We start from the raw sequence: 22,705 nt of genomic DNA, 5'->3' as shown, positions 1-22,705 counted from the left end.
ACCTCTACGATATTTATTTGTTACGCTCTGCGGACTATAGGCTACATAGGTGTATACCGTTATAGCGTTTCTGTGTAAGTGTGTCTGTGTATACGTGTGTGATTTATAATCTTATTATCTTACACGACACCAGCGCATCTTAACAACACAACAGACCAGCCCTACGAAAAAGATGCCCCTCTCTCTGGTGCTCTCTGGTCAGATCGGTTCGTTCTACGTCGCCTGCGGGCGCGTTTCTTCAAAAAGGAATGCTCGGTGATCAGGAACTAATCGTCGACCGGACCTAAACGAGCCTGAACCACGCGACGAGCTCGCTCTACTATCACTCTGTATCCTTTTTTTTCATTTTTATTTTTTATTTCCCCCTTTACGGAGTCGAAGAATCGCGGTTCGTCGCGCGATGGAACCGCTCTCTGCCGGAGCAATCCCGAACCAGCGAAAATATACCAGCTCGCGAAACGCGTGCGCGTGCCTCTCTAATTAGCGATATGTTCAACGGTCCTTCTTCCAACCCTCGTCAATGATACTTGGCGACGGCGCGTTTGCTTCCTCCTCAGCCTTACTTATACGATTAAGAATCTACGCAATCCTAAGCACCTATCAGCTAAGAAACCTGCGTCTTAATGTCTCTGTGTTTCTGTGTATCTATAGTGTGTGTGTGTTCATAAGTGTATACCGTGTATGTGTTTATGAACGCGAGCCATCGCGTACAAGCGTGAGTGTAATCGTGTTTACGTGTTTCTGTATGTATTTACGTGTTCACGTGAGTGATTAATACTTATTATCGCCGAACATACAAATTATAAAAATACCACCTGCAACGACAGTGCGCCGCTCCGCCACGTGGGGGCAGTCGCGTCGCGAGCCAGCCCGACCGATGTACGCGTGCGCACGCTCGAATCCAGCTCTCCCTGGATACTGAATACTGAAAAGGATTCTGTTTTCATTTATCTTCCTTTTTTTAGAAAAATTATAACGAAACAAGGGGGGGGGGGTGGTTGATCGTGCCTGGGCCGCGTGGACGGCGACACGTGGCGGAGGAGACATCGAGAAAAAATCGTCCCCTGTCCCTAAATCGATCCGACAAATCGGCTCGCGATTGGATCGGCCTCGGGGCAGAGGGCGCGAGTGTAGCACCTCGCGAAAGCTGCAAAGGGTCCCGTGACAATTAGCCTTAACGACTAATCTGGCTTGGTACGCGAGCTACTTTCAAAGTCGATCCTCGTCCTCGCTGCTGCTCGACCATGCTTCCTTATCCATCATTTTTTTTTTTTTCATTTTTGTTTTTCGGTTCCATTCATCGACGAAGCTTTTTGTTTCAGCGCGTTCGAGACAGATTCTCGCGACGATTAAAAAGTATGTGTGATATAATATTTATATATATATATACTGAACGCGATTTTTTTTTTCTGTTTGCCCACACACGCGGATCCTGCGTGCGCGTGTACGGCTGTCTGTGGGGCGTGTAACACGCGCAGCTCGTCGCCATAGCGCGCCACCCTTGTAAAATATATCATATATATAGATTTATGTGTATATAGAATATACCTTAATGCTCGAAAAATGTTCTTAACTCTGTACAAGAGCCCAGGGGGCCCTTCCCGTTACTCCTCACCGAGCCCCTCCGTTTCTTTTTCGTTAAAAACCTAGTCTCTCCCTCCTCCCTTCGTGAATAACATGTTCCTATCACGCAAAACACACACTTCCCGTGTCTCTCCTCTCTCTTTTTCTCTCTATGAATCGATCCTGGCTTTCTTTCTCTCTGGCTTCGCGAAAGCCACCACAGTGTTTACGTAATGTTCTCGTCAAACAACCCTCCCATTCGCTGTTTCGCAGCCCTAATCCTTTTTCGTCCTCGTGTTATTTTTTTGTTTTTTTTGTTTTTTTTTTGTTATTTAACTTTCTATGCGTGTCCATGTGTGTATCTGTTAGGGTGTGTACATGTATATGTATGAAGAATAATCGTGTCTGTCTGTACGCTGTTCGAAATGGTCTTAAGACGGTCTGTCGAGAAAAATAGAAATGGACCACACACGATCATGCTCGTGTGCGTTTTGAGTGTCCGCTTCCGAGGGAAGCTTCTTTCTTTCGTTTCCCAGGCAAGATCCAGAGGGTGGCCAGCCAATGGCGTCGCGGGAATGGACCAGCGACTGACCGCACCCGTCGGCGAGGATCATCGTCGTCACTGTTATCATCATCAGTCGTACACTGAGCCGGGTATCCAAAAGGGGACTAGGACGTAGGGCTGGTACCACTGCCGGTTGCTTAATTGTGACTCTTGTTAGATGTTGCTCTTCGAAAATGACACCCTCAGGTGATTGGACTCGCTCAGCTGGTAGTTGTGCATTTTCTGGAAGAGATGGGAAATTGTGATTAGATTGGTGACCGGGTTTCGGGGTATAAGGATGTGTGTATGTAAGAGGATACTGGTAAGTAGATAGGACTCGAACTAATTAATAAGTGGGATAGGATAAAAAGTCTATTCAAGATAAATAAGATAAATAAGACTCGATTAATTCCTATGCATGAATGTTTTGAAATCATAAACATGAGTGGAAAAACATTTTACTTTTCTAGAATAAATGACATATAATTCGTGTGGTAAAATAAAATATTGGTAATATTTAGAAATAAATTAAAGAAGGATGTAAAAGTTAGGCTAAGTATTCCTGGCTCTCAGTTAGCTAGTATTAATGAAAATGGTTATATGCTGAAATATAGTATTCACATTACTATTAACGATTTATGTATAATTATATTAGAATACTTTGGCAATCCTTTAGAGAAAGATATTCAATATAATATAATTTTCCATTTTATTCTTAAATCTGGATACAACTTTCTTATATTTCCTTTTATTATATATTTAAATGAATTATTTTGTGAAATTAGTGTCTTGATTTTTGGTTAATTTTATACCTCGATTTAAAGAACATGCAAATTTGTTTTATGGGAATTGAAATTATTCAATGTTTCAGCTTAAACCTTCCATACCCTGAATATTTTCATCCGTGTTTCATGGAAATAATAATTTAAATATAATAGTAATAAAGTAAATTTTTACCTTCACAATATGCTTTCTATTTCATTGGATAATGAAACGAAGCATTTCACATTCGCTATATTCATATGATAATACTTTCATGCAATATATTAACATTAATAGAAGAACTAAAGGTATCAGTGGCATTAAATTTTATAATAAGTATCCGCTCTGGTTAAAATAAAATCGAAAACAGACACGAATGAACCGGAATACATGGATGAACAATTTATTATTTTATAACGAGCTGTAAAACGTCATAATTTCGCGCAGACGTAACGCGGATTTGTTATTTATAATTTCGCCCAATTGCATCAGATGCAAACAACACTAGGCGCCAGTGACTAAACTAATTACGCCTGTGATGAATTTTCACCTGGTAAATAACAAACGCGTTATACATTCACAAGCAACCTCATCAACGACGATTCAATGCAAAACAAAACGAGAAACGCAAATACACTCGAGCGAACTATTAAATTAATCAACTTTCAAAGCTTCAAATTCCGGTAATTATTAATATAATCCTCGATAGCGATCTTAAAATTCGATGTAAAAATTATACGAAAAGTTCTAAAAATTGTTCTTCGTTAACTAAGTACCAGTTTAGATTTGTCACAATTTTATAATAACATATTAATCTCTTTTACTCCCCGTTATTAATAATTTATACAAGAACAAATTCAAAAATTATATCAATTATATGAAACTTGCAGAAATTTAGTAGTATTATTAATATTATTATTAATACTACAAGTTCCAAATTAGACCTGTTAATTAATGCTAGAATGCACTAGAAATTTTAGGTATTAAATCAAAATCTCAACAATTCGAATTTCCTAGTATAATGAATTTGTAAAGTTCCGATGAAAAAAATTTAAAAAGATGGAAGAAGTAAAAAATTTGTTATGATACTTACGATCAAAGCAGCTACAGCGTCGTCCATGCTAGGCATCTGTATGAGCGCCATCTTTCTGTCTTTCGGGAAGAACTTGAATGCCTTCACGGTGAAGCCATTTTTGGTGAACGCATCCCTGATCTCCTCTTCGGTTACGGTTGTACTAAACAGTTGAAAAATATTTCAATATTGTACATTATGCAACATCAGTTACTATTACATATTTAGACAATTTTTTAAGTACTATATACACGAGATAATAATTGTATGGCAAATATTATTTACCCACATAAATATTTTTTAAAATAGGATTTTATTTACTCATTAATATAATACCATACTTTGAATTATTTAATTGTTATAATAATTAATGATAAAAAATTGGATATACACTTTCAAAAAATGTATTAATTTTATATTTCTGTGTATATAGTACTTCAAATGTAGAAGTACAAAGAATTGGAGATAAATTTGGAAAAAATTTACTTACGGAATATTCGATAAATGCAGAGTGGAGCTTGGTGGATAGATATTCTGGTAATTCTTGGAGCCTGGTTTTTTGAATCGATGAAGGGGACTATTGGTATAATCTTTCGTCAATCCAGCGTCTGGTTGACCTTCCTTCGGTAACTGAACTGTCTGATGTTTGCTCAGCAGTACCTTGATCTGCTTGCCAAACACTCGCAATTTGTCCATGTGTGTCAGTGCTGGGATTTTGAACAAATTGTTAATGCATTTCTCAAGGATTTTTCTATTTTTCTTCGTATATATAATTAACAAGATTTAATTATTTTCTATAATAGAGATAGTTCCAAACTATTTTATACATAAAACAAAAATTCTTTTATCGATTGTTGGACATTAGAAGCTGATCTTATAATTATTTCATTATCTACCTATTTTCGAAATTTTCTTTTAAACTTTAATCGATTATTACAGCAAAAATTAAACGAGCAAAAATTTACACAATTATGTATAATTCGTTTCACATAAGTTCGTATTAGAATCATTCAGTCTTTGACAAAATTAAATATTTTTCACATAATTATGTATAATTCGTTTCACATAAATTCGTATTAAAATCATTCGGTCTTTCAGTAAGAAAATTAAAAAGAGTTTTCAGTAATCGAGATATGTATATTTCCAATACACTCAATACACTCGAATGATTTTTTAAAATTATTCTAACTATATGTTTATCGCGTATTCAAATATTTTCACCGAATAAATCTTTACTATTCCAAATTTTAAATAATTCTAAAATTTACGACCAAATTGCCATTGTTAAATTACCGAGAAATTATTAAAAAAGAAAAAGAATTACCTAAATGCGCTTGATGGGGTTCGGCCATCTGAATCAATGCCGAGTCCTTCTTGTTGTAGAGTATCTTCACGCGCTGTACATCCCCGTAAACGCCTACACGCACAACACGCAATAAATCAATTTAATAAGCCCAGTATCCACAAGAATTCACGGGTGTCTAAGGATTATCGAGTCGAAGACAAAACAGGACGATAATAATAATAATAATAGTAATAATCGATAATAATAATCGATCGAGTAATCGGGGTACGATCGGACTAAGATCTGGGACATGCAATTAGGCAATCGGTTCAGCCAAGAATTGAAATTAAAAAAGAAGGTCAAACACATATCTCTGATTTAATTTATAATTAATTCCAATGTAATTAATCGAATTAAAATTAACTTCTCGCAATAATTATACTTGAGAAACATATTATTGCTTTCTGTAACGAAGAGTTTCTTCCTTTCGTCCTTAGGCAAAGAAAAATTTTCTTTTTTTATTTCGAATTAGAGTTAAAAGGGATGGAAATGATTTTTCGTCGAATTTTGAAGGTTTTTGGCGAGACAGAAAATGGCTGAACCGTTTAGCCCGCGAAAAGTGAGCTCCTATGGAGATATTACGTAAAATAAGCGAAAGCTTATGTAATATTAAGGTGTCTGGAACTGATATTAATAAAATATTAATGAAACAATTTAGAAGAGATGCTTGGAAATAGAGAACGTGAAAAAAACGGTGTCGCTGACGGCCGATGATGAGTTCAAACAATGATCATGGACGGTAGGTGAATTCGATGAATGAAATTGCGAATAAGAACAGTTATAGCGAATTAAAAAAATAAAATAAAATGATAAATCATAGCTGAAATCGCAAGAGACGATAAAATATAAATAATAATAACAAGAAATTCACAGAGGTAAGTAAAAATAAAAAAAATAAATAAACGATAAGGGAAAGAAAAAAAAATAAAAATCATACGTACACGTGACGAGGAGAGTGATTAATGATTTAAATCTTCCACAAAAATATCTTTTCAAAATAAGAAAAAAAAATAAATAAATAAATAAAATGAAATAAAATCAAAAACCAATAAGAAAATCATGACGTACGATCGATGACACAGACTATATATATATAACAAATTTTTACATATATCCTGTTCGTGTTTCCATGTATCACAGACAAAATATACAAAAAAAAAAAATAAATAAATAAACAAAAAAATAGACACAGAAAAATGATTAACATTTTCATTATTTCTTTTCTTTTTCACTCTCCAAAAATGCTCACAGTTACTACTGATCCATATAAAAACACGTCTTAGAAATGTCTCTGTATGTGGAGTATACTTGTGTGTGCGTGTGTGTCAGTGTGTCCCGCGCGTGTAAATATAATAATTAATAATGTAATATAATTAATAATATAAATGTGGAGACGTACCAAACAGGGTAAAGAGAGCGTCAGGCGTGACCATCTACACAGAGAACAGACAGAGTCCAGTCAGTAGTCAGCGAGTATAATAGGATTCAATGTATAGTGTTGGTACGCGCACAAGTTTCGCCGGACTCGAGTACAGGCTCCTCGAGTATGGGCCTTTTACAGACCTTATGGTCATTCCAGGCCATTTACTCACTTTCGTGCAAAAAATATCGTTTAAACCGGATCACTGTGATAAATTATCTTATTTTCGAAGCAACTTGGGCAAGTCATTTTCATTTTCTAAATATTTCATAAAACATTTCATTTTTCAGAATTTTTGGAAATTATTTGAATCGACATACAGATAATTTGATTTTACCGAATCTGATTGTTTCGCAGAAATTGATTTTCATTAAACTCGAATCTCCCGTAAATCGATTTTTTGAAATTTAATTTTTACCGAAATGAATATTTATTTGCGTACAAATTTTTTGTAACTGAAATTTGATTCGATTTAAATTTTACTTGACACGACTAGAATTGTTAAACAGCAAAGTGCGAATTCATCAAAATTAATAAATACAATTCATCAATTATTAAAATTGATTATGCTGACTGAAACCAATCTTTAATAAACTAGAATTTTCAAGAAATTATTTTTCATTAAAACCAATTCTTAGCGAATTCGAATTTTATTTTACTGCACCTAATTTTTGCCCAATTTGATTTCCATCGAATCCATGTTTTACCCAATTTAATAATAACCAAAATTAATTTTCACCTATTCCATTAAAATGTACATAAAATTTTCTAAAGAAGAAAAATTTGTATCAAAATAGGAAGAAATCTCTAATTAAATCAAAATTTTATTCAATATATGTTTTCTAATTACGAAAAAAGAAAAATAAATAAATAAATACGTATAATTCAAAGAATCTTTTATCCAAATTGCAACGACTCTAAAAATTTTCCAAACAAATTTTTTCCCCACAAAAAAAGAAAAAAATATATATATAAAATTGCTGAAAAAATCGTACCACAGTGACTACAGTTCACAAAAGTCAAATCCAAACGAAAGTCAGCGAAAGGACTGGAACTTTTTCACCCGGTCGATTTTCCTGCGGCCGCGATCGAGAGAGGGAAGAACAGTAGAGAACAGAGAGAGAGACAGAGAGACTTAGAGAAGCATAGAAACAGCGGGACCTTCTCGTCAATATGAATCCCTCGCGGTTCTTGTCGTTCATCGATATAGTGATCTCGCGAGGGGTTGAAAAAAAAAAGAAAAAAGACAGTAGATATTTAAAAAGAGAATATCGTGACAATACGTATATAGATATATGCATATATATATAAAAGAGAGAGGGGGGGGGGGGACAGAGAAAGAAAAAAACACTTGATCGTTTGCTCGCCAGAGGAAAAAGACACTCGGTTGGAAGCTTGTGCGCGCGGCGCAACGATAGTAGTACACATAGTTATAGTACAGTAGTGACAATAGTTGCAGCTGCGAAGTGTGACGTCGACACACAGTTTCGTCGTGAGGCGCCTTTCGTTTCCACGTGGTTAAACGTACTTTAATCGCAGAACATTGTTAACTCGTCGTGAAATCGAGAAATTTTATTCATCTTCAGCCGAGTCGAGAGAAATTCAGAAAATAGCGAGTAGTATGAGAACAGGCAATTTTTATGAAGAGTATATGAAGAGTGGAAGTAGTAGAGCATTATTAGCATACAGAATGATGGTGAACACTGAAGAAATGGTTTTGGATGAAGAAACTATGGTACAATAGAAATTTTGATCCTCTTCAAATAATTATTTTCACTGTACACATAGCTTCTTATTTTCAAAATTTTACTACATTTTTCTCTATCATTGTCGTTTTTATCATTCACGCGAATTTTAAATCAATTTTTGAAATTATAAAGAAGTATATAAGAAATACTGGAACATCTTTTTTAATTCTCAAATTTGCCATATCTAGCTCAAAATATTTATACTTCTAGAATTCGTTCAAATTTATTCTCGTTTGGAGTGTTTCTTAATATCCTCCAAAAAATTAGGTACAAAATTCCGAAAATTTTCCTGGGGTCCAGGGACCCTTGAGAAACGAAAAACGCCTCGCCGGAAGTAACGTCGTGGTTAACAACGCTACGAATTACTTAGGACAGAGGATGATGACGTTCGGAACGATTTCTATATATGTGTTTCGAAAATATGAGGGGTAGTGGGGGTAGAGGGTAAGATAAGAAAGGATTGTGACGTAAAGAGGGCACATACGCATCGAGATCTCGATTTTTTTGCTTGTCGAACGAAATACTCAATTTAGAAATAAAAAACGAGAAATTACTCGAAAATATATTTCTTTTTGCATAATTTAATACAAAAATTTCTACAAAATTTATCAAGATTGTGTTTAAAGATGAATTGAGAAATGTTCGACGAGGAAAATTCTAATCGAGGGATGGAGAAACTGCTAGGGTTGCCTACGTAGCACTACATTATAGTCATATCGTTGTATTTAGGTGAATTTTTAGTGGATACGTACGTACCTAAGTCAGTTTCGTGTATATAAGCAGACGCTGAGAGAAACGAATATGAAAAAAAATATTTTTAAATATTCACTAAAACAATTTTTTGACTTTATATTTCCTGTAAATGATTGCCTTCATTGTTATTTTTAATAACTTTTATTAAAACATTTGATTATAATTTTATTATAATTTATTATACAATAAAATGAAAAATTGAGAGTATTTTTTGAAACAATGTGGAAAATGAATGAAAATTTCTCCGTGGTTAAAAATTGATGTATCGAGGAATTATTCGAGCAAATACAGATAGATATTGCAATTTGCAGAGGAATTTAGCGGTCCATTTCTCTCAGCGTTAATGGAAAATTATCCTAATCGAAAGCGTACAGTACGTCGATCACAATTTACGTACTTAATTAATGTTGACTTCGATCGTGACGTATGATTACGTTCTGTACACTTTAGTGTTGTTTCGTTGGAAAGGCACGAAGAAAAATTTCACGTAATTAATTCAGCAATATTTCGCAGAAAAAAATCAACAGAAAATTAAAATCAGTAACAAAGATACAAAAGAATTTCTCTAATTTAAATCGAAAATTTAGCCAATAATTATCGAATCCGAAATATTCTATCAGTCTAGCTATACCTAATTTCAAAATTTCTAATTGTTCAAAATAAAACGTATAATTCTTTCCTTTTTCCAAATTATGTAATTTGATACTTAAAATATTATTTTAAGTCACACATTATTCCTATCTCAAAACAAAAATTTGCTTCATTTCACATAAAGTTCAAGCTCTTCTAAAAAAAAAAACGAATTAATTTTTATTCGCGATTAGTATTTTTTAAAAATTACAAATGGTAATAAATACAAAAATAATCCTGAATAATATTAAAAGCATATGTTCCATCAACGAATTATTTTTCTTCGTGCCTCTATTCTGGATCATCGTGTCCTCGACTACGTCACACAATTCCATCAAGCATCAATCCAGATCACTCACCTCTTCGTTCAGATTACTGACGAGCAGCACCGCAGAGGTTTGCGCATTGGTAGGCCCGCGCACCCCAAGGCCAGCTGCACCCAAAGGGAAACCACCTAGGCCGACCAATCCGCCAGCAGGTGGGACCCCGTTATATGGGCCCGCCAGGGGCGAAGGCAAACCATGCATGGCCGCAAAGGGCGTGGGCAGCACACCCGGTGCCCCTGCAATGGACTCTACTTCAGGAAATTTACAAGCTATAGTTAGCACCGTTTCTCTAACTGGAAGGTTCGTGTCGGGGCGCGCGGTGGACCAGTGGTGGGGAGCATGGCGAAAGAATCGACTCGAGTGGGGGAATGCAAGGGCACGCGAGGCAGAATCGAATGAAGCTATAGCTCCAGAGCAAATGGAAAATACAATCTATAAATTTAAAAATAGTATTCTAGTTTCATTTTTCATTGTGAATAATGTATTACTGCATTAAAGAGATACAAGGAATTTTATTTAAAGCTCTGCTTTAATTTGTCGAAGTTTACAGATGAATTACAGATGATATTTATTTGGGTTGCTTAATACTAATTTTTACTTTGTTTTTTTCTGAATAATGATCTAAGCTATTGTAGGCAACTATTATAAAAGAAATTTGTATTTATTATGTTATTTATTATGTAATTAATTAATATTAATTTGGGTTGCTTAATATTAATTTTTATTTTGCTTTTTTTATGAATAATAATCTAAGCTATTGTGAGCATCTATCATAAAAGAAATTTGTATTTATTATGTTCAGATACGATTTTTAATACGTCATTTTTCTGTATATGCATTTATTTAATGGGAGTGGAGAGAATGAATTTTAATAGTATCCAAATTTTGGGTTTGTGAATTTTATTGGATCTATGAGTCGATTATTTCGCCAATTATGTTTCTCTTTCTTTATTATATTCTTGGGGCTCTACGGAAAATATTACAGAGAATCCTTTGACTTTGTAAACCTTTAAACTTTCACAATCTTTTAAACTAGAAAATTATTTTCACACTTGACTCAGCTAGAATAAGAAGGATTATCTGCACTTGGTTTTCTGTAATAAAATATAGTTTTACAGAAATAAACTCAAGAAGTAAAACTGTTATAGTTTCGAACCCATTTTAACAAGTTTTGTCATGATTATGTTACCAGACTTTCTTATGAATTATAACATCAACTATTTAAAATTATTATATACTCTGTCCTTTTTCTCCTTACTGAAATAAGATTCAAGAATCTCAAAGTGATCTCGCAGGATGATCTTAAATTTAAAAATTTTCAAAATACTTCCAATAAATTAAATTAATATTATTAAAACCGTTTTCATTTTTACCGAATTTTTAGTATAAAAGGAAATAGATAAATAAAAAAGATCCAACTGTAAAAGTAAGTGGATCGAGAGTAGGAAATCGAAACGTCTGCCTACATCGATCAGCCCTGGCGTTGCAGCGTAATTAATTAATGTACCCGAGGAAATAATACCGTCTGACCGCACGCAATTCGATCCAGCACGAAAATGAAGCTGAAAACGAGCGGCAAATTGGAAGTGGCCCAGCCAATTGGTGATATAACAATTTATCATAAATCGTCGGATTGCGGGGTGACAGAGACTGACTCGCCATTTCTATTAATACAATTAATTCTGATGGACCGAACCCTTCTGGAAATACAGGGCTAATTGATCGATCGATTTTTATGGTTTTTCTCGATGATCGATGTCATGCGACGATTTTACAAGGATGTATGGGGTGGTGTACCGGGTGATCTCGAGTTAGTGTACTGAAAGATAAGCTGAAAGATAAAAATAAAGCTAACCTGAGCCAGAAAGACATTGTCATGGGAACATCGTATTATGAGCTTTATTATATTAATATACTTATTAATATACATTTTTTTGTTACTATAGTTATATATTTTAAATGAAAATACTGAGGAAACGAAAATGATCATTTCCACTTCAGCAAAACAGCAGCATCAGCCTATTAAATTATGATAAGGATAGTGTGACAAATCAAACAAATGGCGTTCTTGCTGCGATGTTTATCTGGCGGCATAGTCTTTGAGTATTATAGCGTGCAGATCATTCCCTATATGGGATGTATGGAACGAAATGTGTATTTTTTTGAAGATGACTTTGATCGATTTGGTTTGATACACAGAGTATTATATGTAATCAAACTTTTCAAGGCTATAATCTCACTTCAGAATACACCATAATTCGAGATATAAATATATACTAAGTGTACTTCAATTACTTTCTGGCTAAAACCTGATTCTCATTTATTATTGTAGAATTTTAACATCATTTTAGTATTTTAATAATTTGCAGTTTTGACAATCTGTAATTTTAATATTATATGCATTTGTAAAAATTGAATGGCCCTGGGCGGAATGTAATCTAAAAAAAGGACAAATAAATACAGAGACGTTGAATAAACAATGTTATTTGTCATATAATATCCATTGCTGCGTGTCTCTAATTTATTAATTTCTTATTTGAGTTCAGAGCAGCCTGAATTTTTAAATTTTCATCACTTTGAGATCCTTTGCTTTTTAAAACTCATAAAATATTATATTAATAATTTATATAACCAGTTTTATCTTGAGTAGAATAATTAATATAAAAATGAAACACAAAAATACTCGATCAATTGAATTTTTCTGAATTATGACGACAAAAAGAATTTAACATGGAAATAATAAAAAGGTTAGCTTATTTCAATATAAATAAAAGCAGAAAAAAACTAAAAACACACTGTTCAAAATGACAACAATGTCCGAAGAGAATTCCTTTTAAACAAGTCAATGCAATTTACCATTTTCTCATTTCTTTGTAAGATTACAAATTATTTCAAACAGTGCATCCATGGACTGTCTTTTTTTTAATCATTTTCATGAAAACTTGTGAAAATTCACGGTTCTCACCGGGTATTCTTGCACGAGGCTGCGATCCAGCACCCATCAACAATTGTGGAAGAAGCTCACCACCCAAAGCAAGAGATGCCGCGTCCAAATTCGCGTCGCCAGTTGGTAGAGATGGGTTGGTGTAGTCCCTCGACTTATCGTTGTTGTACTTCACGTTCAAATTTTGCATCTTGCTATAGTCGATGCGCAGCGTGCAACAGGAATTATAGATGTTTTGACCCTCCAGAGACTGCAACGAAAATAAATAACAAAAATATTATTTTTATATTTTTAAAATGTTATTATTAAATGGAATATTAAATCTTAAATAAATAGCTTAATGTTTACATTAAAAATAAAAGAATAGAAGGTCTTTAATGGATGCATTGGACATTAGAAAATATTTACATTACACTGATGGAAAATAAATAGCCAATATAGTCTTGAAATAATCGGGTACCATCTTTTACTTAATAATTATAATATATAATAGTTATGATTCTTGCTTTATTATACTTGTATTAATTAATACGATATAGTTATTGCAATATTTTTGCTCATGTTATTTACCATAAAACGTGTTCCATCAATTTTTATAATGATTAACAGATACTTAATTAAAAATATCCACAAATTTATTCGTTTGTATTATATAAATTTAGTAACGGGATAAAATTCTCAAAATGATAAGAAAAATAAAATTTAATTTGTGACGGTATTTATATACATTTATAAATATAATTTTGTAAAATAATTATTATTCTTGTTCCGAGGCTCAAAGACAGGTCGAAATTACTCGTAACAAAATCAATTTCGAGTGCCAAGAGATAAATTTTAGTCGTGTTACTGAGAAACTTCAAAGACACATTTATCGCCATAATCGTAGCCCACACTTCGTGTAATTGTATAACTAACTCCCTGCGCTGCTGGACTTCGCCAGCATCCACCAATTACACTAATTAGATCCCTCCATCCCCTATTCGAATTACCACAAAACACAAAATCCAGCCAGCCCTCACCCCCAAAGGGGACCGATCTCCCACCGAAATGATACGACCGAAACCACATCGCCTCCCTCGCGTTTATCCTTCACTTTCTACCGCAAACGAATCGCCAAACCGGAATCTCCACAACAAGAATATCTCCTGGTGTATCTGGGCGCTATACAGTCCGTTTGAAATCAATCGTTTGTTCAAGGCCATTCAGTGTTATCCCCCTACCACAGTTATATTCTTTATATATTTTATATTTCCAATTTCGTGTTTTATAAAAATTATAAATAATGAAAATTGCAGGAAGTTGGACGACTTAAATTAAGGCTTTAAAAATTATATATAGAATATAGAGAAGAGAGACTTTATGTAAAGAAATTTCAGGTAGATTTAAAATAGTTTTCTAATAAAAATCAACATTGAAAACTATTTAAAACAATCTAATTACCTTCCATGAAACAATATTTTTACCTATTATCCCAACATCATAAATCTAACCTCATACTCACTACCAACCAACATTATAATCTATTTGAAACAGCCTATTATCTTTCATAAAACATGAAACGTCAAACAAAGTCTATACTAAATAATTGAATATATCAAACCTAACCTCATACATATTACAAACCTAATAAAATAAAAACCAACATCACAAACTATTTGAAGCAGCCTATCACTTTTCATAAAATATAAAACATCATGAACCCAACCCATACTCACTATCAACCAACATTACAATCTACTTGAAACAGCCTACTAGTTTCTATAAAATACAAAACATAAAACAATATCTCTACCAAATACCTTAACATATCAGACTTAACCTCATATCCACTATAAACCCAATAAAATAAAAACGAACATCACAAACTATTTGAAACAACCTGTCATCTTTCACAAAACATGAAACGTCAAACAAAGTCTATACCAAATAACTGAACATATCAAACCTAACCTCATACACACTACAAACCCAATAAAATAAAAACTAACATCACAAACTATTTGAAGTAGCCTATCACTTTTCATAAAATATAAAACATCATGAACCCAACCCATACTCACTATCAACCAACATTATAATCTACTTGAAACAGCCTACTAGTTTCTATAAAATACAAAACATAAAACAATATCTCTACCAAATACCTTAACATATCAGACTTAACCTCATATCCACTATAAACCCAATAAAATAAAAACGAACATCACAAACTATTTGAAACAACCTGTCATCTTTCACAAAACATGAAACGTCAAACAAAGTCTATACCAAATAACTGAACATATCAAACCTAACCTCATACACACTACAAACCAAATAAAATAAAAATTAACATCACAAACTATTTGAAGTAGCCTATCACTTTTCATAAAATATAAAACATCGTGAACCCAACCCATACTCACTATGAACCAACATTATAATCTACTTGAAACAGCCTACTAGTTTCTATAAAATATAAAACATCATGAACCCAACCCATACTCACTATGAACCAACATTATAATCTACTTGAAACAGCCTACTAGTTTCTATAAAATATAAAACATAAAACAATATCTCTACCAAATACCTCAGCATATCAAACTTAACCTCAAACCCACTAAAAACCCAATGAAGACGAATATCACAAACTATTTAAAACAAACTATCGCCTGCCATAAAGCATAGAACAATATCTTCACAAAGTATCCCAATACCACGAACCTAACCTAACCAGCAATTCAGAATACGAGAAATAATTTGAACTTTATCTCGCGTAACAAATTCGAACATCTCAAACCTACGTTGTACATCAAACACTGACGTACCGTTACAGGCCAACTAAAATTATTGTTTCTATAATTATCCACGCAAGAATAGAACCAGGGCGCGGATAACGATAACCACCGGAAGCTGGCCCTTTCGGCGCGTTTCATCCCCATTAATAACAGCGGCAGAGCTCACTTAATGCAGTTGCAGGGCTGGAAAGACGCGGCCTAATTACGTATGCACGTTCGACTCCGCATAGGCGTAGCCAGAGCAAACCCGTCGACGAGGCCACGATGTTTGACCTGCGTGTGCATTGTTGCAACATGCACGCGTGTACACGCTTCGCTATATCTCTCCGCCGGCCATATTTACACGGGCTAATGAATTTCATACATAATTACCGGCTTGCCTGCGTTCAGTTAGACCTCTGGCGTCGATTCGCCTCTCTGGCCATCCTTTAACCAACTCGTGCCTCTATTTGAGACGATTAGGCGCCGATCGAGGCGATGTTGGCTTTAGGCCACGTGGTATTTGGGGCAATTCTTGGAAAGGAATTCCTATCGTAGGAATTCCTTTTGGCTTGTTTGTTAACAACCCAACGACCTTTCATTGAGATCGAGCTCGTAGAGGTGCCACTGTTGTGACGTAGCTTGGATTGCAAGTGTATATTCGGGATTTCAGGACTCACATAAGCTTCTCTGTTAATATCGTGTAGTTATTGAAGTTAATATTTCTGTAGAGGATTCTATGCACAGTTTTACAGTGAATATAAATTTGTTGAAATTTTCATACGAATTTCCAGTGCAACGCTTTCATAAATATTTTTCATGAATAAAGTGAAGAATGCCATTCGTTATGAATGATTCTAGTTAGTAATAATTGGGCACTAAAATTTATTCTGATGTTTCATAAGATGAAAATAGAAGACTTCAACAGCCAATTGAAAATTTGTGGAAGACCTAGAGACTATTGGTGCATAGAGCCAAATTTGTGGTTTTATTGTGACATATTTGAGTCAGAAGAATAAATTGTGCAAATGTGTGCAATAATTATAGTGTAGAATGCAGACGTAAAGCTTAAAATAAATGTGTTCCAACTTTTCTTAGGAATAAGAATATATTAAAAATATATTAAGTGAAGGATAAACAAATAAAAGCAGGAAGAATATGTATGAATAACTGTAAATGATTAGGACGGGTTTAATTCTTATTAGCCAATCAAGTGATCATTAATGCATCAGTCAAATTTAATATTATAGTCATGGTTAGAATTGTAAGTCAGTTAGACACAAAGTTAGGGTTGTGAGTCACTCAAGCTCATGATTGGGATTGTGAGTCAGACTTACGGTTAGAATTATATATTTGACTCGAACTTGAAGTTATTAACTGATCAAACTGCGATTTACTGTTCTCAATCCTTCAGAATTATAGTTGCAAGCTAAACTCACAATTAAACTTCTGAGGGTTAGAATTGTAAGTCAGTCAGACACAAAGTTAGGGTTGTAAGTCACTCAAGCTAATGATTGGGATTGTGAGTCAGACTTACGGTTAGAATTATATATTTAACATAAACTTGAAGTTATTAACTGATCGAACTGAAATTTAGAGTTCTCAATCCTTCAGAATTATAGTTGCAAGTTAGTCAAACCCGCAATTAAACTTCGGAGGTAATGTCATAAGTCAAATCAAGCTCAGAATCAACGCTTTGAGCCTTCTGAGAAAGAAACTGGAATGAAGACTACACCTATCAATAGCAAACTTTTCAGCAACCCACGACTCTACTATTACATATACATATTATATTTGCAAAGCACAAATTCCAAGATTATGCAAATATTCATTTTTCATTTTTAAGTATACAACGATTATTCTTTACAGTTATTTTTCCAATTCCATAGCCCGTCTCAGAAAAAACCACAAAAAGCGAGGCCCTTTTTGCAAAGTTTCCCCCTCCTACCAGTTTCAAACTATTTTCAAAGCTTGACGCGGTTCGTTCAAGAGGCGGCGCACGATATTAAAATAATTTCATTCCAGATATCCGGCCAACTTTGTTAACCCAGATTACGTATTCTTTGTACGTCAGAGAAGCTGTAGCTTGCCATTTCGTCCCGTGATGGCGCACAGAGAGAGGGAGAGAGAGAGAGAAACACAGAGGGTAAAAATGGTAAAAAGAGACGAGGAATATTGCGTTTGGAATTATGCGCGTTCCGCGTCCTGTTCAAGAGTTTCAGAATATTTTTTAATTGAATTTTTCAGGCCGATTTCCCTTTCCATCCTGCTAATCAGTTTGAAATTTATCCCCGTGCAGGCAATTAATTAACTCCACGCTTTTGTGAGCCGGAGTATGGTAATAATTGCGGCTAATACTTCCAACGGAATTAATGGAAATTAACGAATGGTGTTTATAGAACAGCCGCAGGGATATTCTCAGTTGGTGAATTAAAGATAAGAAATGAAATTTCAGAATTTTAGTATGGCACTGGCGAAACCACTTTTTGTTTCAAGTGAAACAAAGTAGTGGGCGAAACGTTCGTTAATTTTGCAATCGTATCTGTTGCCTAGAATTAGTCGTGGGATTATTTAAATGTGGCGGTATTTTGAATATGAGGATATTTTGTAAGGATATTAAAATTTCAGAATATTTGTAAATATAATTTATGGCTTATACAGTTTTGAATGTAAAATATAGCTCACATAAGTTCAAGATATAATTTAAATAACGGAGTATTGTAATGTTAAATATTAGACGTAAATATAATTTGTAATAAAGAATAAATTGTATAACATAATTTTGAAATGTAATTCGAACATTAGGATATTTCGTGATATGAAAATTGAAATGGCTAGTGATGATGTAAAAAGTTAGAATTATAGTATTGAAGACCACATCGTCGATAAATAAATTAAAAATATTAAATTTTAAAAAATGGAAAATTTCTTTCGGTAATTTTTTAATCGTGAGATAAGCCTAAAAAGTTTGGTAATAATAAATTTTGATATTATTTTTTGAAGGTACTTTCATTAAAGTGAACCAAGTATGCTCAGAGCTTTGATGGTACTTAACGGTACTACTGGTGAGTATTGTTGAAGTTTCACGTAGCATCATAATATTGAGTGGCACAGTACATGTATATCGTACTGTGTATGAATATAAAAAATATTTATATTTAGCATGATTTTTGTTATACAATTCTTTCGTATAAAATATAAGAATAAAAAATAAAATAATAAAATTTACATTATAAAGGGTTAAATGCAATAAAATAATTAAATATTTATATAAATTCGAAAATAAAATTTCTTATTGTTCATTTTAGTAAAAAGAAATAATAATTATTTTTCACTAAAATAATTTGTAAGCAGCAATGGAATATTTCCTCTGAAATTTCTTAACTTATTCAAGATATAATATACTGAATTAATTTTATTTTTCAACTATATATATAACAATATTAAAAACAAATGACTATTCGCATTAATTAAACGTTTTGCTTTAGCCCTTATATATTCTGCAATAAGTATTTAAACTACTACTGTCATTAAATGTTTAGTATGAATCTTACTGTCTTACTTACTGAATATTTACAAGCGTCACAGTAAATACACATGCAATTTCCAAGGAATTCTACACAAACATTTATATCCTAATAATTATTCCAAAAATTTATCTCCAACGTTACCTTCAACATGTATATAATATTCAGATAATCTCGAAAATATGTAAAATTATATAAATAATTGTAAATAACTGATATATTTAATTGTGTACACGGTTGTAAATATTTACCAAACATATTTATCGAAGATTGCATAATTCAACATATACATGCTCGCAATTTCAAAATATTCAAAAGACAGAATAAAAAAAATAAAAGATAACAATTCAGAATGTAAGAAAGGCAAAAACGATAATAAAAATGAAAAATGAATTTATGTTTTTAAAAACGTAGCAAATAAACTGATTAATTTATATGAAAAAAGGAATTCGAGATCAACGTCGCGTAAATAGAAGTCCCTCATATGTAATGTCCGTTAACGAACAAAGGAGACAGAAAATTGCCGAGACGAGCATCAATGTCCCCGTTTTTCCAGCGGATTTTATATCCACGGGAAATTTCAGCGCGATTATTTGCATTTCCTACGGGCGCTGATGTAATTGCATGCCACGAAACGTATTTCGCCGCGTTCAATTAATATTTACGGTCCGCGAGCGAGTTCAAACAACCGGGATTATAATATCGTCGCTGGATTAAGTGCACGCTGATGTTTCCGAGTTATGAGACTACAGACGTGGAAGATTGCTGGGGCGAGTGTGTGTTTAACGTGCACCGGGGGTTTCAGAATGTGCTACAATGTTGTATTTTGAAGAATTACATAGAAAGGGTAATAGAGTAATTGCGTTGTTTTTTCCCTTCCCTTCTCTCCTTTACTGTTTTATCTTTTCATACCTTCGTCGAGTGTCGAATAGGATTTTAGTGGGAGAAATTGGGTGAAAATATTAATTGACTAATAATATCGAATTTCTGTGGTAAATATTAATGACATATTTTCTAGTAACAAGTAGTCTCTTTAAGGTAATATAATGACAGATTGATTAGAGTTAAAGAATTATCCTTGCGATGGAAGAAAGTTACAGATTAAAATTCAATACAATTTTCATTTTTGTTTTAAGAAACATGGATACTACTTTATATTAAAAATACTGCTACTACTTTTTGGCTAATCTAATAAATTAGGTTGATTTGTTGTGTTTTTGAAATAATAGTTTTAATATACAAAAGGAAATTATGGTTATAAAATTGATTGGATTATTTTTTATTAATTGAAGGGCTTTTGGATACACATGCACGTGTTTATTGAGTTTTGTATATGAATGAAGATTGCATGAGATTATTTGTTTATTTGATTCGATATCGGGGGCACAGATCTTGATACACAAAGAAATTATAGTGACTGAAGTTGAGAAAAATTGGGTCAATTTGTTCCTTCTTTTTAGATTTTGGTGTATATAAAAGGATTTTATCAGTGAAATTATATGTGTTAATGCGACTAAATACCGAAAACAGTTTTTCATCAGAAAAAAATAATTTCATCGATGTTTAATTTTAGAAGAATAAATTTTGATGTTACTAAAAAAGATTTAAATAATAGAAAGTCGAGAAAGTTAGATAAATTTATTTATTTTAGTTTATAAAGATTAGATGTAATTGGAATATTATAAACAATTTAGGGAGTTAAATTAGATAATAATGTGTTACATACATTAGTCAAAATGTATCTGTATATTATACACAACTATTTCCAAAATCACAATGGAAGATTTATTGTTTATTATTTAATTATTATCCTTATTATCTGTCTATTAATTTCGTTAAATATTAATTATGCGTAAAATATTATTTTATAGTAATTTGTACTATCGGAAAAGAAATTTCGGTAATGGAATAAAAAATTATTTCAGTCCAAGTACTGTTTTTATCTTATAATAAAACATACACGAACATGAACTTAAAACCCTAATTATTATAAATTTATTCACAAATGTTATAATTTTAAATGAAATGAGACCAAGAAAATCTATGCTTTCGGATCCAAGATAAAATTTATGGAAGTCAAATAAAAATACTAAAATGAATTATCCACGAATATTAAAATTTTACAGTCTACTGAAAATTTTTATTTTCAACTTGTATAAGAAATTGAATAATTTACATGATATTACTGTAAAAATTTCTATTTTCCTGAGATTTCCTTCTTCACAATTTCTGAAAAATATTTGCCATTTACACAGGACAGATTATTCAGAATTACTTAGAAGTTTCATACTGCCACTCCCATAAAATCATACGAATTTCATTTAAATTAGATTCACATCGTGTTCCAATCAAACACACGTTATTCACGTTCGTTTAATTTCTCCTTCCTTCGAGAAGACAATAGTCAAGGTACAGAATCGTAAACACGATCGGAAAAGCAACTAGAAAGATCAACATAAAATCCATTTAGTCTGAAAGCAAAGCCAGCTTCCTATAAAATGGAAAATTATACAGAATAACATTTTTCTTCGATTGACTTTAGAATTCTATAAACTCCGATCGATCGAGTCCGCTGATAGAACAAGGACTTATATCTAAGAGGATTGTCGTGGAAAAACAAACTCAAAAAACGGGGAAACAGAAGACAGCGGTTGGAAAAATAACAAAAATCAATCCCTTAAAAACATCTTCAGAAACCAGGACTCTTAATTAATTCATGAGTACTTTTAGAATGAAATTCTTCCATAAATCTTTATTTTCTTACATTTTAAAAACGAGCATCTATAAGATATTTAAACGTGAAATACTTACAGTGACTTACTTAATGAGTTACTTATAGTGAAATACTTACTAAATAAAAATAATTTCAATAGCAATGTAACTAATTTTTAAATTGAAAAATACAAACAAATGTATATTATGAAAATATATTACCTGTTATGACATATAAAGAGTCTCTGAATTTAGAACAATTCAAAACAGATTATTATAAAAATGGACATTCCATTTATAAAATTCTTTTTGAAAATTATACAAACTACATAGGAAATATTTTTGATATTATTAAAAGTAACAATAAAATATTTAAAAAAAAGATAATAAAATAATAATGAAATAATAATGACATTAAAATGTATTTATAATGAACGACGTTAACATCTTTTGTCAGTTTTCTTCGTAAAACTTTAAATAAAGCAGTTATTTGAGGAAGTTCCACTACATAGCTTATTGAAAAGAACCAATTTGGTTTACGTTGCAAGTAGAACCTCAAAGATTAATAGAAAGACCTTTTTCCGACATTTTTCACAAATG

At 32.7% G+C, this 22,705-nt stretch overlaps 1 protein-coding gene across 2 annotated transcripts in view; it reads right to left on the bottom strand.

Annotated features, from left to right (window-relative positions):
• Positions 1–1,460: 1,460 nt before the first annotated feature.
• Positions 1,461–22,705, bottom strand: part of heph (polypyrimidine tract-binding protein 1 heph) — a 325,042-nt gene continuing 303,797 nt past the window's right edge. Inside the window, exons 8-14 of one of the 2 annotated variants that reach the window (XM_017901140.1) lie at positions 13,129–13,357; positions 10,197–10,399; positions 6,686–6,719; positions 5,266–5,358; positions 4,432–4,648; positions 3,963–4,104; positions 1,461–2,350 (exon numbers count right to left, since the gene is read on the bottom strand). In XM_017901140.1, coding sequence (XP_017756629.1) covers positions 2,282–2,350; positions 3,963–4,104; positions 4,432–4,648; positions 5,266–5,358; positions 6,686–6,719; positions 10,197–10,399; positions 13,129–13,357 — 987 coding nt within the window. In that variant the 3' untranslated portion in view covers positions 1,461–2,281. The remainder of the gene's footprint in view (positions 2,351–3,962; positions 4,105–4,431; positions 4,649–5,265; positions 5,359–6,685; positions 6,720–10,196; positions 10,400–13,128; positions 13,358–22,705) is intronic. The other variant, XM_017901141.1, reaches the window with a different exon arrangement.

This window comes from Eufriesea mexicana, unplaced genomic scaffold (assembly GCF_001483705.2).
Source record: "Eufriesea mexicana isolate 0111107269 unplaced genomic scaffold, ASM148370v2 scaffold1482, whole genome shotgun sequence".
Classification (NCBI taxonomy): Eukaryota; Metazoa; Arthropoda; class Insecta; order Hymenoptera; family Apidae; genus Eufriesea; species Eufriesea mexicana.
Note: the sequence above shows the minus strand (reverse complement) of the source record. Positions and strands in the feature narration are given on the sequence as shown.